The sequence below is a fragment of the Panulirus ornatus genome, chromosome 20 (genome assembly GCF_036320965.1).
Source record: "Panulirus ornatus isolate Po-2019 chromosome 20, ASM3632096v1, whole genome shotgun sequence".
Lineage (NCBI taxonomy): Eukaryota > Metazoa > Arthropoda > Malacostraca > Decapoda > Palinuridae > Panulirus > Panulirus ornatus.
In genome coordinates, this window is record NC_092243.1 from 8,225,447 (window position 1) to 8,238,422 (window position 12,976).

At 39.9% G+C, this 12,976-nt stretch overlaps 1 protein-coding gene across 1 annotated transcript in view; it reads right to left on the reverse strand.

The window, feature by feature from the left end:
* Mcad (Medium-chain acyl-CoA dehydrogenase) overlaps positions 1-12,976 on the reverse strand; it is a 33,777-nt gene that overhangs the window by 16,929 nt on the left and 3,872 nt on the right. The window contains exons 3-7 of the mRNA XM_071674613.1: positions 10,683-10,804; positions 8,244-8,390; positions 6,332-6,412; positions 4,878-5,032; positions 555-724 (exon numbers count right to left, since the gene is read on the reverse strand). Of these exons, the coding sequence (XP_071530714.1) occupies positions 555-724; positions 4,878-5,032; positions 6,332-6,412; positions 8,244-8,390; positions 10,683-10,804 (675 nt within the window). The remainder of the gene's footprint in view (positions 1-554; positions 725-4,877; positions 5,033-6,331; positions 6,413-8,243; positions 8,391-10,682; positions 10,805-12,976) is intronic.

Consider the following 12,976-nt stretch of genomic DNA (forward strand, 5'->3'; position numbering starts at 1 on the left):
ACTTACATAAGTATACTTATGATTTCCAGCCCCCAGCTCCCTTCCCTTTTAGTCGCCTTCTACGACACGCAGGGAATACGTGGGAAGTATTCTTTCTCCCCTATCCCCTGGGATAATGATGCTAATCTATGCATGGTAAAATACTAAGGTATTCGGGGAAAAATACTAAACCTGAAAACATCTCAACAAGACACAGATTCTTTTATATATAAAAGAACATCATAAACCATACTAAAAAGAAATTAGGCAAAAATACATGAACAACAAACTAGGATGCTTGAACAATTATTCAATAAACTACCACATGAAATAAGAAACATGCATGAAACAATTACTGAAACATCAAAACCTAAACTTGACCTGTGGTTGAAATCAGTCTTGGGTAAAGCAGGTCCTTAATGAAACCACTATCTTCCATTAAGATGACAGTCTCATTAATTGTGACTTCTTCCTAATGATGCTCATGATGTTATCATTTGCAGGTGAAGTCTGTTAACATCCCTTGTTCACCGGTTTTAAAATTAATTTCAAACTGGGAGAATCATATACCATACCTAGAAGAACATTCTCTTTTGGCACCACTACATCTTCCAGGGTAAAACCACAAGTGTTGGAGCAACGTTGGCCCATATTAATTTCTTTACGTCCCTTTGTCAGGCCAGGAGAGTCAGCATCAATAATAAAACCAGTGAAGGCTTTGGATGAAGGACACTTAGGGTCTGGGCTGTAAAAGGTGAAAAAATGAATACTCTTACATTAAACTGCTCCTGAAAATGAAGAATACAAATACAATAAACAGTAGCTGCTAAAGCATTATATATACTGATTGGGAAAAGATATCTACATATCCAAATCAATGTGCTTTCACATATGAAGCAAATGAGTTATGTTAAGGTTAACAAAGAGGACAAATGTGTCAGAAATGGAGGGAATAAGGAAAATATGAGGACCAAACCGGAGATGGAAGGATGGAATGAAAAAGAATGAGAGACTTGGGCCTGAACATGCAGAAGGGTTAAAGCCATGCAATGGATAGAATGTATTGAAACAATGTGGTATACTGGGATCAACATGCTGTCAGTGGATTGAACCAGGGCATGTGAAGCATCTGGGGTAAACCGTAAAAAGGTCTGCGAGAGTTGAAAATGAATGTGAGTAGATGCGGCATTTCTTTTTCTGTTCCTGCAGCTACCTCGCTAACATGGAAAACAGCTACTATGTACGTAAAATATATTTTACTCTTTATCTATCATACTTTGTTGCTGTCTCCCACATCTGCAAGATAGCGCAAGGAAACAGACGAAAGAATGGCCATACCCACCCACATACACATGTATATACATACACGTCCACACACACACATATACATACCTATACATATCAACGTATACATATATATATACACACACAGACATACATATATGCACATGTACATAATTCATACTGTCTGCCCTTATTCATTCCCATCGCCACCTCGCCAAATAATGAAATACCAACCCCCTCCCCACGCATGTGCATGAAGTAGCGCTAGGAAAAGACAACAAAGGCCACATTCGTTCACACTCAGTCTCTAGCTGTCATGTATAATGCACCGAAACCACAGCTCCCTTTCCACATCCAGGCCCCACACAACTTTCCATGGTTTACCCCAGACGCTTCACATGTCCTGGTTCAATCCATTGACAGCATGTCGACCCCGGTATACCACATCGTTCCAATTCACTCTATTCCTTGCTCACCTTTCACCCTCCTGCATGTTCAGGCCCTGATCACTCAAAATCTTTTTCATTCCATCTTTCCACCTCCAATTTGGTCTCCCACTTCTCATTCCCTCCACCTCTGACACATATATCCTCTTGGTCAATCTTTCCTCACTCATTCTCTTCATGTGCCCAAACCATTTCAAACCACCCTCTTCTGCTCTCTCAACCACACTTTTTACCACCACACATCTCTCTCACCCTTTAATTACTTACTCGATCAAACCACCTCACACCACATATTGTCCTCAAACATCTGATTTCCAGCACATCCACCCTCCTCCGCACAACTCTATCTATAGCCCACGCCTCGCAACCATATATCATTGTTGGAACCACTATTCCTTCAAACATACCCAATTTTGCTTTCCAAGATAATGTTCTCGACTTCCACACATTCTTCAAAACTCCCTATGATTCACTTCCACTTCCATGGTTCCATCCGCTGCCAAATCCACTCCCAGATATCTAAAACACTTCACTTCCTCCAGTTTTTCTCCATTTAAACTTACCTCCCAATTGACTTGTCCCTCAACCCTACTGTACCTAATAACCTTGCTCTTGTTCACATTTACTCTCAACTTTCTTCTTTCACACACTTTACCAAACTCAGTCACTAGCTTCTGCAGTTTCTTACCCAAATTAGCCACCAGTGCTGTATCATTAGCGAACAACAACTGACTCACTTCCCAAGCTCTCTCATCCACAACAGACTTCATGCTTGCCCATCTTTCCAAAACTCTTGCATTCACCTCCCTAACAACCCCATCCATAAACAAATTAAACAACCATGGAGACATCATGCACCCCTGCCGCAAACAACATTCACCGAGAACCAATCACTTTCCTCTCTCTTACATGTAGACATGCCTTACATCCTCGATAAAAACTTTTCACTGCTTCTAACAACTTGCCTCCCACACCATATATTCTTAATACCTTCCACAAAGCATCTCTATCAACTCTATCATATGCCTTCTCCAGATCCATAAATGCTACATACAAATCCATTTGCTTTTCTAAGTATTTCTCTCGTACAGTCTTCAAAGCAAACACCTGATCCACACATCCTCTACCACTTCTGAAACCACACTGCTCTTCCCCAATCTGATGCTCTACATGCCTTCACCCTCTCAATCAATATCCTCCATATCACTTACCAGGAATACTCAACAAACTTATACCTCTGTAATTTGAGCACTCACTTTTATCCCCTTTGCCTTTGTACAATGGCACTATGCAAGCATTCCGCCAATCCTCAGGCACCTCACCATGAGTCATACATACATTAAATAACCTTACCAACCAGTCAACAATACAGTCACCCCCTTTTTTTATAAATTCCACTGCAATACCATCCAAACCTATTGCCTTCCCGGCTTTCATCTTCTGTAAAGCTTTTACTACCTCTTCTCTGTTTACCAAATCATTCTCCCTAACCCTCTCACTTTGCACACCACCTCAACCAAAACACCCTATATCTGCCACTCTATCATCAAACACATTCAACAAACCTTCAAAATACTCACTCCATCTCTTTCTCACATCACCACTACTTGTTATCACCTCCCCATTAGCCCTCTTCACTGATGTTCCCATTTGTTCCCTTGTCTTATGCACTTTATTTACCTCCTTCCAGAACATCTTTTTATTCTCCCTAAAATTTAATGATACTCTCTCACCCCAACTCTCATTTGCCCTCTTTTTCACCTCTTGCACCTTTCTCTTGACCTCCTGCCTCTTTCTTTTATACATCTCCCACTCATTTGCATTATCCCCCTGCAAAATTCATCCAAATGCCTCTCTGTTCTCTTTTACTAATAATCTTACTTCTTCATCCCACCACTCACTACCCTTTCTAATCTGCCCACCTCCCACACTTATCATGCCACAAGCATCTCTTGCACAAGCCATCACTGCTTTCCTAAATTCATCCCATTCCTCCCCCACTCCCCTTACCTCCTTTGTTCTCACCTTTTCCATTCTGTACTCAGTCTCTCCTGATACTTCCTCACACAAGTCTCCTTCCCAAGCTCACTTACTTTCACCACTCTCTTCATCCCAACATTCTCTCTTCTTTTCTGAAAACCCCTACAAATCTTCACTTTTGCCTCCAGAAGATAATGATCAGACATCCCTCCAGTTGCACCTTTCAGCACTTTAATGTCCAAAAGTCTCTCTTTCGCCCGCCTATCAATTAACATGTAATCCAATAACGCTCTCTGGCCATCTCTCCTACTTACATACATATACTTATATATATATCTCTTTTTAAACCAGGTATTCCCAATCACCAGTCCTTTATCAGCACATAAATCTACAAGCTCTTCACCATCTCCATTTACAAAACTGAACACCCCATGTCTACCAATTATTCCCTCAATTACTCACCTTTGCATTCAAATCACCCATCACTAGAACCTGGTCTCGTGCATCAAAACTACTAACACACTCACTCAGCTGCTCCCAAAACACTTGCCTCTCATGATCTTTGTTCTCATGCCCAGGTGCATATGCACCAATAATCACCCATCTCTCTCCATCCACTTTCAGTTTTACCCATATCAAGCTAGAGTTTCCTTTCTTACACTATCACAGACTCCCACCACTCCTGTTTCAGGAGTAGTGCTACCCCTTCCCTTGCTCTCGTCCTCTCACTAACCCCTGACTTTACTCCCAAGACATTCCCAAAGCACTCTTCCCCTTTACCCTTGAGCTTCATTTCACTCAGAGCCAAAACATCCAGGTTCCTTTCCTCAAACATACTACCTATCTCTCCTTTTTTTTCATCTTGGTTACATCCACACACACTTAGACACCCCAATCTGAGTCTTCGAGGAAGAAATACATGGTAAACACCTTCATTTCATTACCGTTTTGGAAGGATGAAAAGATGACTGAGAAGTTAGCAAATGAAAAAATTAGGCTAATTTCACATCCATGCAAATTAATACTATCAATAATCCAGTTCATGATGACTATGATGTAATACAGTACATTATACATTTTTTCTTTCCAAGCAGTGCAGAATTTGCATTCCTTTCACCACCTAAACTGAGAGAAAGTTTCATGCCTTTCACCATAAAAACTAATTATCTTAAAACAAGATTCTCTTACTTGGTTCTGGCAAGAAGAAAGTACCAATTAGCAACTCCTCCATTTGTGATCCACATTTTTTGGCCGTTGATGACATATTCATCACCCTTTCTCTCAGCACGAGTGCGTATCCCTGCCACATCAGATCCAGCACCTGGTTCGGTCACACCATATGCCTACAGTGATGGATACTGGTCATTGGAGTACTTTTTGTGCCTAAATGAAATCTTATATCAGTTAATCTAACCAACCACAGATTCAACTAAAATATTCATTAGGATGGCAAAGTCCCACAACCTAAGTCTAGCCTAAACTTCTGTAAGCGTATTTCTGATGCAGTAAAATCCCTAAGCAAAACCCTTGGCAACAATCTAACAATGTACGATACAGTAATTATTTTGTAGAGGGAATTCATGCACCATTCTCTTGTCACACATGTATTCAAAAGATTACATTCCCAATAGCACCTCCTTTTTCCATAATGCTTTCTATTACATTGGTGCCTTCCTATCAATCTATCTATTATTACCAACTCCAGCCCTAACTTCTGCAGATGAATCAGGTACATGCAGCCTCTACACCACTCGCACACATCCTCAACCCATGCCCAGCATGTTAATGTGAAACTTCTAATCACAAAAGGGCTTCTTTCTTTTTCACTGTAAATTAAGATGATATATCAAGAGACCAACATTTCTCAAACCTGCTCTGTATAGACAATGTTTCCTTTGCATCCAATCCCTAGGTAATTCCTCTGGCACCTCCTTCAGAAATATCTTTAGTCTTAATCAGTTCTCTCTGTATCTATCCATATCTCTTCCATAGTATACCCTGTTACTTGTACCTTCTAACATCTTACTATTTATCTTTATATCATACCTTTCATTTGTTATATGTATTGCACAACCACATGATCCAAAAAGACTTTCATCTATGCACTTTACTAAAGATGTGTTCACATATCTCTTTCATATCATTCTTCATTCTACCTGTCATTCTAACTCCAACTTTTCAAGGCAAATCACCCACATCTACTACAATTATTCTTTAACTAGTCTCACCTGAATAAAATAAACTTGGGTTTCAGAGATATCAGCAGAATTCTGCTTTCTTGAATCAATTGTGCCGAAGAGTAGTCCCTCTAGTATGAAAAATAATGAAAATACAATCTTTGAAAGATGAGGGCCCAATTGTGATACAAAATTAGGTCTACAGAAAATGAAAACTGATTTATATAAATTCATCTCATTATGCTCTCAGTTTTCAGGAGAATAAATATGACTGTGCTGAAAGGGTAATCTTTTACGTGAGAAAACATGATGAAACAACTATTTTTTTTCAAGTCCTCATTATCATGATATTATACCCCACAAGCAAAGTTTTAAGATATGCCAATTTGACTGGCTCCTGTAAGTATCATAAACCAAACATTTCTATACATCTAAGACACTTGAAAATATAAATAAAAAACTTACACATAAGAGAGCCTCTTCAGTCATACGTCCCAGATACTTTTCCTTTTGATACTTGTTACCAGCAATGATTACTGGCATTTGCTGTAAGTAAAACATTGGTTAGACAATAAATTACAAAATATAAAACAGCAGTTGAAGAAGATATAATAATGGAGAGGATATGATTCTGAACTTTCATCTTTTACCTGAAATTCACATTAAACGTAAAGATACAAAGGACCCAACCGTTTCCAATACTTCAACAAAAAACTAAATGTTTTCAATAGACAAAAGAACTTTGAGAGAAATAATAATCTCAGTAAAGGAGGTAGAGAATAAAGTGATATGGTAAAAGAAGGAATTCTTTTGGGGTTGATCGTACATATTCATCCTTAACCCATGCCCAGAATGTTAAAGCAAGATATGAACCTCTTAGTTATACTCCATAAGTGCTTCTTACATTTTCATCTTGCACACAAAGTGAGCTTTCAATTTTTCTCACAAGCAAGACTTCAGTATGAGCTTCAGCTTTCCCAATGCCATCCTTACTGATCTTGACCCCCAAATACTTAAACTCATCCACAACTTCCTCCTGTTTACCACTGAAACTGATATTACTTTGACATCTTTCTTTATAAATTCAAGTTTTCTTCCATTAACTTTCTGCATCAACTTCTAACATAATCATCAAAGATACCCATCATGCTATTCAACTTCTCTTATCTAGCCTACATACAGCATCATCTGCATGCAATTGCACTAACTCCCATTCTGGTTTACCATGTTTCAGTTATCAACCCAACTCTCACTCGTCTCATATTCTAAGGTTACCACAGTGTCAACAACTATGGTCATTACCATCACCAGTCTATAAAAATATTAAACCACCATGGTGGCATCAGACAACTGTGAACAATGCTCTGATTCAATCCACTGACAGCATGTCAACCCCGGTATACCACATCGATCCAATTCACTCTATTCCTTGCCCGCCTTTCACCCTCCTGCATGTTCAGGCCCCGATCACTCAAAATCTTTTTCACTCCATCTTTCCACCTCCAATTTGGTCTCCCACTTCTCGTTCCCACCACCTCCGACACATATATCCTCTTGGTCAATCTTTCCTCATTCATTCTCTCCATGTGCCCAAACCATTTCAAAACACCCTCTTCTGCTCTCTCAACCACGCTCTTTTTATTTCCACACATCTCTCTTACCCTTACTTTACTTACTCGATCAAATCACCTCACACCACACATTGTCCTCAAACATCTCATTTCCAGCACATCCACCCTCCTGCGCACAACTCTATCCATAGCCCACGCCTCGCAACCATACAACATTGTTGGAACCACTATTCCCTCAAACATACCCATTTTTGCTTTCCGAGATAATGTTCTCGACTTCCAAACATTCTTCAAGGCTCCCAGGATTTTCGCCCCCTCCCCCACCCTATGATTCACTTCCGCTTCCATGGTTCCATCCGCTGCCAGATCCACTCCCAGATATCTAAAACACTTTACTTCCTCCAGTTTTTCTCCATTCAAACTTACCTCCCAATTGACTTGACCCTCAACCCTACTGTACCTAATAACCTTGCTCTTATTCACATTTACTCTTAACTTTCTTCTTTCACACACTTTACCAAACTCAGTCACCAGCTTCAGCAGTTTCTCACATGAATCAGCCACCAGCACTGTATCATCAGCAAACAACAACTGACTCACTTCCCAAGCTCTCTCATCCATGACAGACTCCATACTTGCCCCTCTTTCCAAAACTCTTGCATTCGCCTCCCTAACAACCCAATCCATAAACAAATTAAACAACCTTGGAGACATCACACACCCCTGCTGCAAACCTACATTCTTTAATGAATATCTGATGTAAACATTTCTAAAAAGTAATACTATCCAAAGAAGTGATTACTTACCCCAAGGTTGTTGGCTTCCATTGCTGTCTGGATTCCTGTACAAGCATAAGCAATCTCTTCAGTGACGAGGCATCCTTCAAATGTCCCTAAACCCATACCACCAAATTCAGATGGTATGTGAGGGTTCATAAGACCTAACTCCCAACTCTGTTGGGCAAAGTAAATGAAAGAAGTTTCCAGTGAGTTAAACACAATGAATTCAAATGACAAGCACAAAAACAAAAATACATAATCATTCAAATTCTTCAAGTAATAACTCGATTTCTCTGAGTAACAATGTATATGAATACAACACATTCAATAATGTACTGCAACAGAATAATCACACTACAGAGGAAAATATATTGTCAATGTTTCCCATGAGAGTGATACTAAGGAGAAATTATCAAATTCTAAAAATAGAATCTACTCTCAACACTTTTTGCAACACAATCTCGCATGTTATGGAAACAAACTGCCTCCAGAATTCACTCATACTTTGTAATACAAGGAGGCCTAATCAGGATCATCTCAATATCACACACACACAAATACATTTATTTATTTATCATCCTTGATCACAGGCTGGCAATTAGCACCCAGAAACTGATGAACGACCCATCCACACTCATACACATATATGTACATTAGTAGTTCTCTGTCAGTCACAGGCTAGAACTCAATGTGTAAACAATGTCTTTTCCACTCTGTTGACAGATCGAGCCTTGTGTATTCAACTGTTGTGCAGATACCCCATCCCCCATTATAATGCCAAGAAACTGTGTAAATAGTCTGAATTCTTTCTGCAACATCTGTGGTTCACTGACATTCATAGCACAAAACGTTCTTTCACACCTTTTAATAAATGCTATGAGCATTACTTTGGTTGTAAAGTGGGTGACCAGGATACAAGTTGGGCCCCCCATATTTGTTGTGTCACATGAGTGAGGCTTCTCACAGCATGGGAAAAAGGTTCAAGCCATATGCCTTCTGCTATTTTTGTCTTGGATAGAACCTAAAGATCATGCTCCAGATTGATACTTCTGCCTAACAAATATAAATGTATAACATCAAAATCCAAGCATACTCTTAAATATTCTAATTTACCATCTGCTATGAAGCTAGTACCTCACATTCAGGAATTTACCAATGCCAGAGCCTCCAAGAAATATGAATCTAAGTGACGATGAGTCTGGTATTGAGAAAACAGAACAAGTAGAGGACAATATGGATCCAGCATATGCAGCAAGCTGTTCTTTAAGTGAACCACATTTGCGGAGTCATGGAGATCTTAATGATCTCATCCACACTTTAAATTTGTCTAAGAAGAAAGCCAAACTTTTGGGTTCCAGGTTTAAGGGTTGGAATCTTCTCCAAAATAAAACTAAAATTTGTTTTTATTGTGATCGTCAAGTCGTTTCAAAAATGTTTTCTTCCTTGAAATGGTCTGGTGTTTTGCAATGATGTTCGTTCTGTTATGGAAGCACTTGGCCACAAATATAACACAGATGAGTGGCACTTGTTTACTGATTCATCTAAAGTAAGCTTGAAAGTGGTTCTATTCCACAATGGAAATACATTACCCTTTGTTCCCCTGGCTCATGCAGCTAACATGAAGGAATTGCATGATAACATGAAGCATCTTTTGGAAAAAGTTAAGTATGGAGACTTTAAGTGGAATGTATGTGGTGACAGCAGGAACAATTAAAAATCATTATGCAAAGAAAGTGTGGCCAAAACGAACATCACTGACTCCACTGAAGAAGAACATCGTCAATCCTCTTGTTGATCCTGAGAAAATTTAACTGCCTCCTTTGCACATTAAGCTTGGGTTGATGAGGAACTTTGTCAAAGGTACGGATAAAATTGGCCATGGATTTGCATATCTGAGGAATAAATTCCCCAAAATCAGAGATGCAATATAATAACAAAATGTAATTTCCAGCATATCCATCCTCCTGCGCACAACTCTATCCATAGCCCACGCCTCGCAACCATAAAACATTGTTGGAACCACTATTCCTTCAAACATACCCATTTTTGCTTTCCGAGATAATGTTCTCGACTTCCACACATTCCTCAAGGCTCCCAGAATTTTCGCCCCCTCCCCCACCCTATGATCCACTTCCGCTTCCATGGTTCCATCCGCTGCCAGATCCACTCCCAGATATCTAAAACACTTTACTTCCTCCAGTTTTTCTCCATTCAAGCTTACCTCCCAATTGTCTTGACCCTCAACCCTACTGTACCTAATAACCTTGCTCTTATTCACATTTACTCTTAACTTTCTTCTTTCACACATTTTACCAAACTCAGTCACCAGCTTCTGCAGTTTCTCACATGAATCAGCCACCAGCGCTGTATCATCATTATGGCATTAGATAATCATTCAGGAATAAAATTTTCATAGGACATTCCCCTCTTTAGACCTTCACTATCTTTTTTAACTACAAGCTGTACCTGCTTAAGTATTTCCCATGGATAATCCATTGTGCGGTCATATTCAGCTGCTTTTGGTAAAATTTCTTCTCGAGAAAACTTTCGAGCCAACTGCTGGATCTCCTTCTGTTCATCTGTCAAATCTGGAAGGTAAAATAATTCTCTCTTAGTTCTGATAGTGTAAATCAGTAGAAAAATTAATGAACAACAAACTTAAAACTTTTAGTCGCCTTCTACGACATGCAGGGAATACGTGGGAAGTATTCTTTCTCCCCTATCCCCAGGGATATATATATATATATATATATATATATATATATATATATATATATATATATATATATATATATATATTATTATTATTATTTATTATACTTTGTCGCTGTCTCCCACGTTTGCGAGGTAGCGCAAGGAAACAGACGAAAGAAATGGCCCAACCCCGCCCCATACACATGTATATACATACGTCCACACACGCAAATATACATACCTACACAGCTTTCCATGGTTTACCCCAGACGCTTCACATGCCTTGATTCAATCCACTGACAGCATGTCAACCCCGGTATACCACATCGATCCAATTCACTCTATTCCTTGCCCTCCTTTCACCCTCCTGCATGTTCAGGCCCCGATCACACAAAATCTTTTTCACTCCATCTTTCCACCTCCAATTTGGTCTCCCTCTTCTCCTCGTTCCCTCCACCTCCGACACATATATCCTCTTGGTCAATCTTTCCTCACTCATTCTCTCCATGTGCCCAAACCACTTCAAAACACCCTCTTCTGCTCTCTCAACCACGCTCTTTTTATTTCCACACATCTCTCTTACCCTTACGTTACTCACTCGATCAAACCACCTCACACCACACATTGTCCTCAAACATCTCATTTCCAGCACATCCATCCTCCTGCGCACAACTCTATCCATAGTCCATGCCTCGCAACCATACAACATTGTTGGAACCACTATTCCTTCAAACATACCCATTTTTGCTTTCTGAGATAATGTTCTCGACTTCCACACATTCTTCAAGGCCCCCAGAATTTTCGCTCCCTCCCCCACCCTATGATCCACTTCCGCTTCCATGGTTCCATCCGCTGCCAGATCCACTCCCAGATATCTAAAACACTTCACTTCCTCCAGTTTTTCTCCATTCAAACTCACCTCCCAATTGACTTGACCCTCAACCCTACTGTACCTAATAACCTTGCTCTTATTCACATTTACTCTTAACTTTCTTCTTCCACACACTTTACCAAACTCAGTCACCAGCTTCTGCAGTTTCTCACATGAATCAGCCACCAGCGCTGTATCATCAGCGAACAACAACTGACTCACTTCCCAAGCTCTCTCATCCCCAACAGACTTCATACTTGCCCCTCTTTCCAATACTCTTGCATTTACCTCCCTAACAACCCCAACCATAAACAAATTAAACAACCATGGAGACATCACACACCCCTGCCGCAAACCTACATTCACTGAGAACCAATCACTTTCCTCTCTTCCTACACATACACATGCCTTACATCCTCGATAAAAACTTTTCACTGCTTCTAACAACTTTCCTCCCACACCATATATTCTTAATACCTTCCACAGAGCATCTCTATCAACTCTATCATATGCCTTCTCCAGATCTATAAATGCTACATACAAATCCATTTGCTTTTCTAAGTATTTCTCACATACATTCTTCAAAGCAAACACCTGATCCACACATCCTCTACCACTTCTGAAACCACACTGCTCTTCCCCAATCTGATGCTCTGTACATATATATATATATATATATATATATATATATATATATATATATATATTTTTTTTTTTTTTTTTTTTTTTTTTGCTTTGTCGCTGTCTCCCGCGTTTGCGAGGTAGCGCAAGGAAACAGACGAAAGAAATGGCCCAACCCACCCCCATACACATGTATATACATACGTCCACACACGCAAATATACATACCTACAAAGCTTTCCATGGTTTACCCCAGACGCTTCACATGCCTTGATTCAATCCACTGACAGCACGTCAACCCCGGTATACCACATCGCTCCAATTCACTCTATTCCTTGCCCTCCTTTCACCCTCCTGCATGTTCAGGCCCCGATCACACAAAATCTTTTTCACTCCATCTTTCCACCTCCAATTTGGTCTCCCTCTTCTCCTCATTCCCTCCACCTCCGACACATATATCCTCTTGGTCAATCTTTCCTCACTCATTCTCTCCATGTGACCAAACCATTTCAAAACACCCTCTTCTGCTCTCTCAACCACGCTCTTTTTATTTCCACACATCTCTCTTACCCTT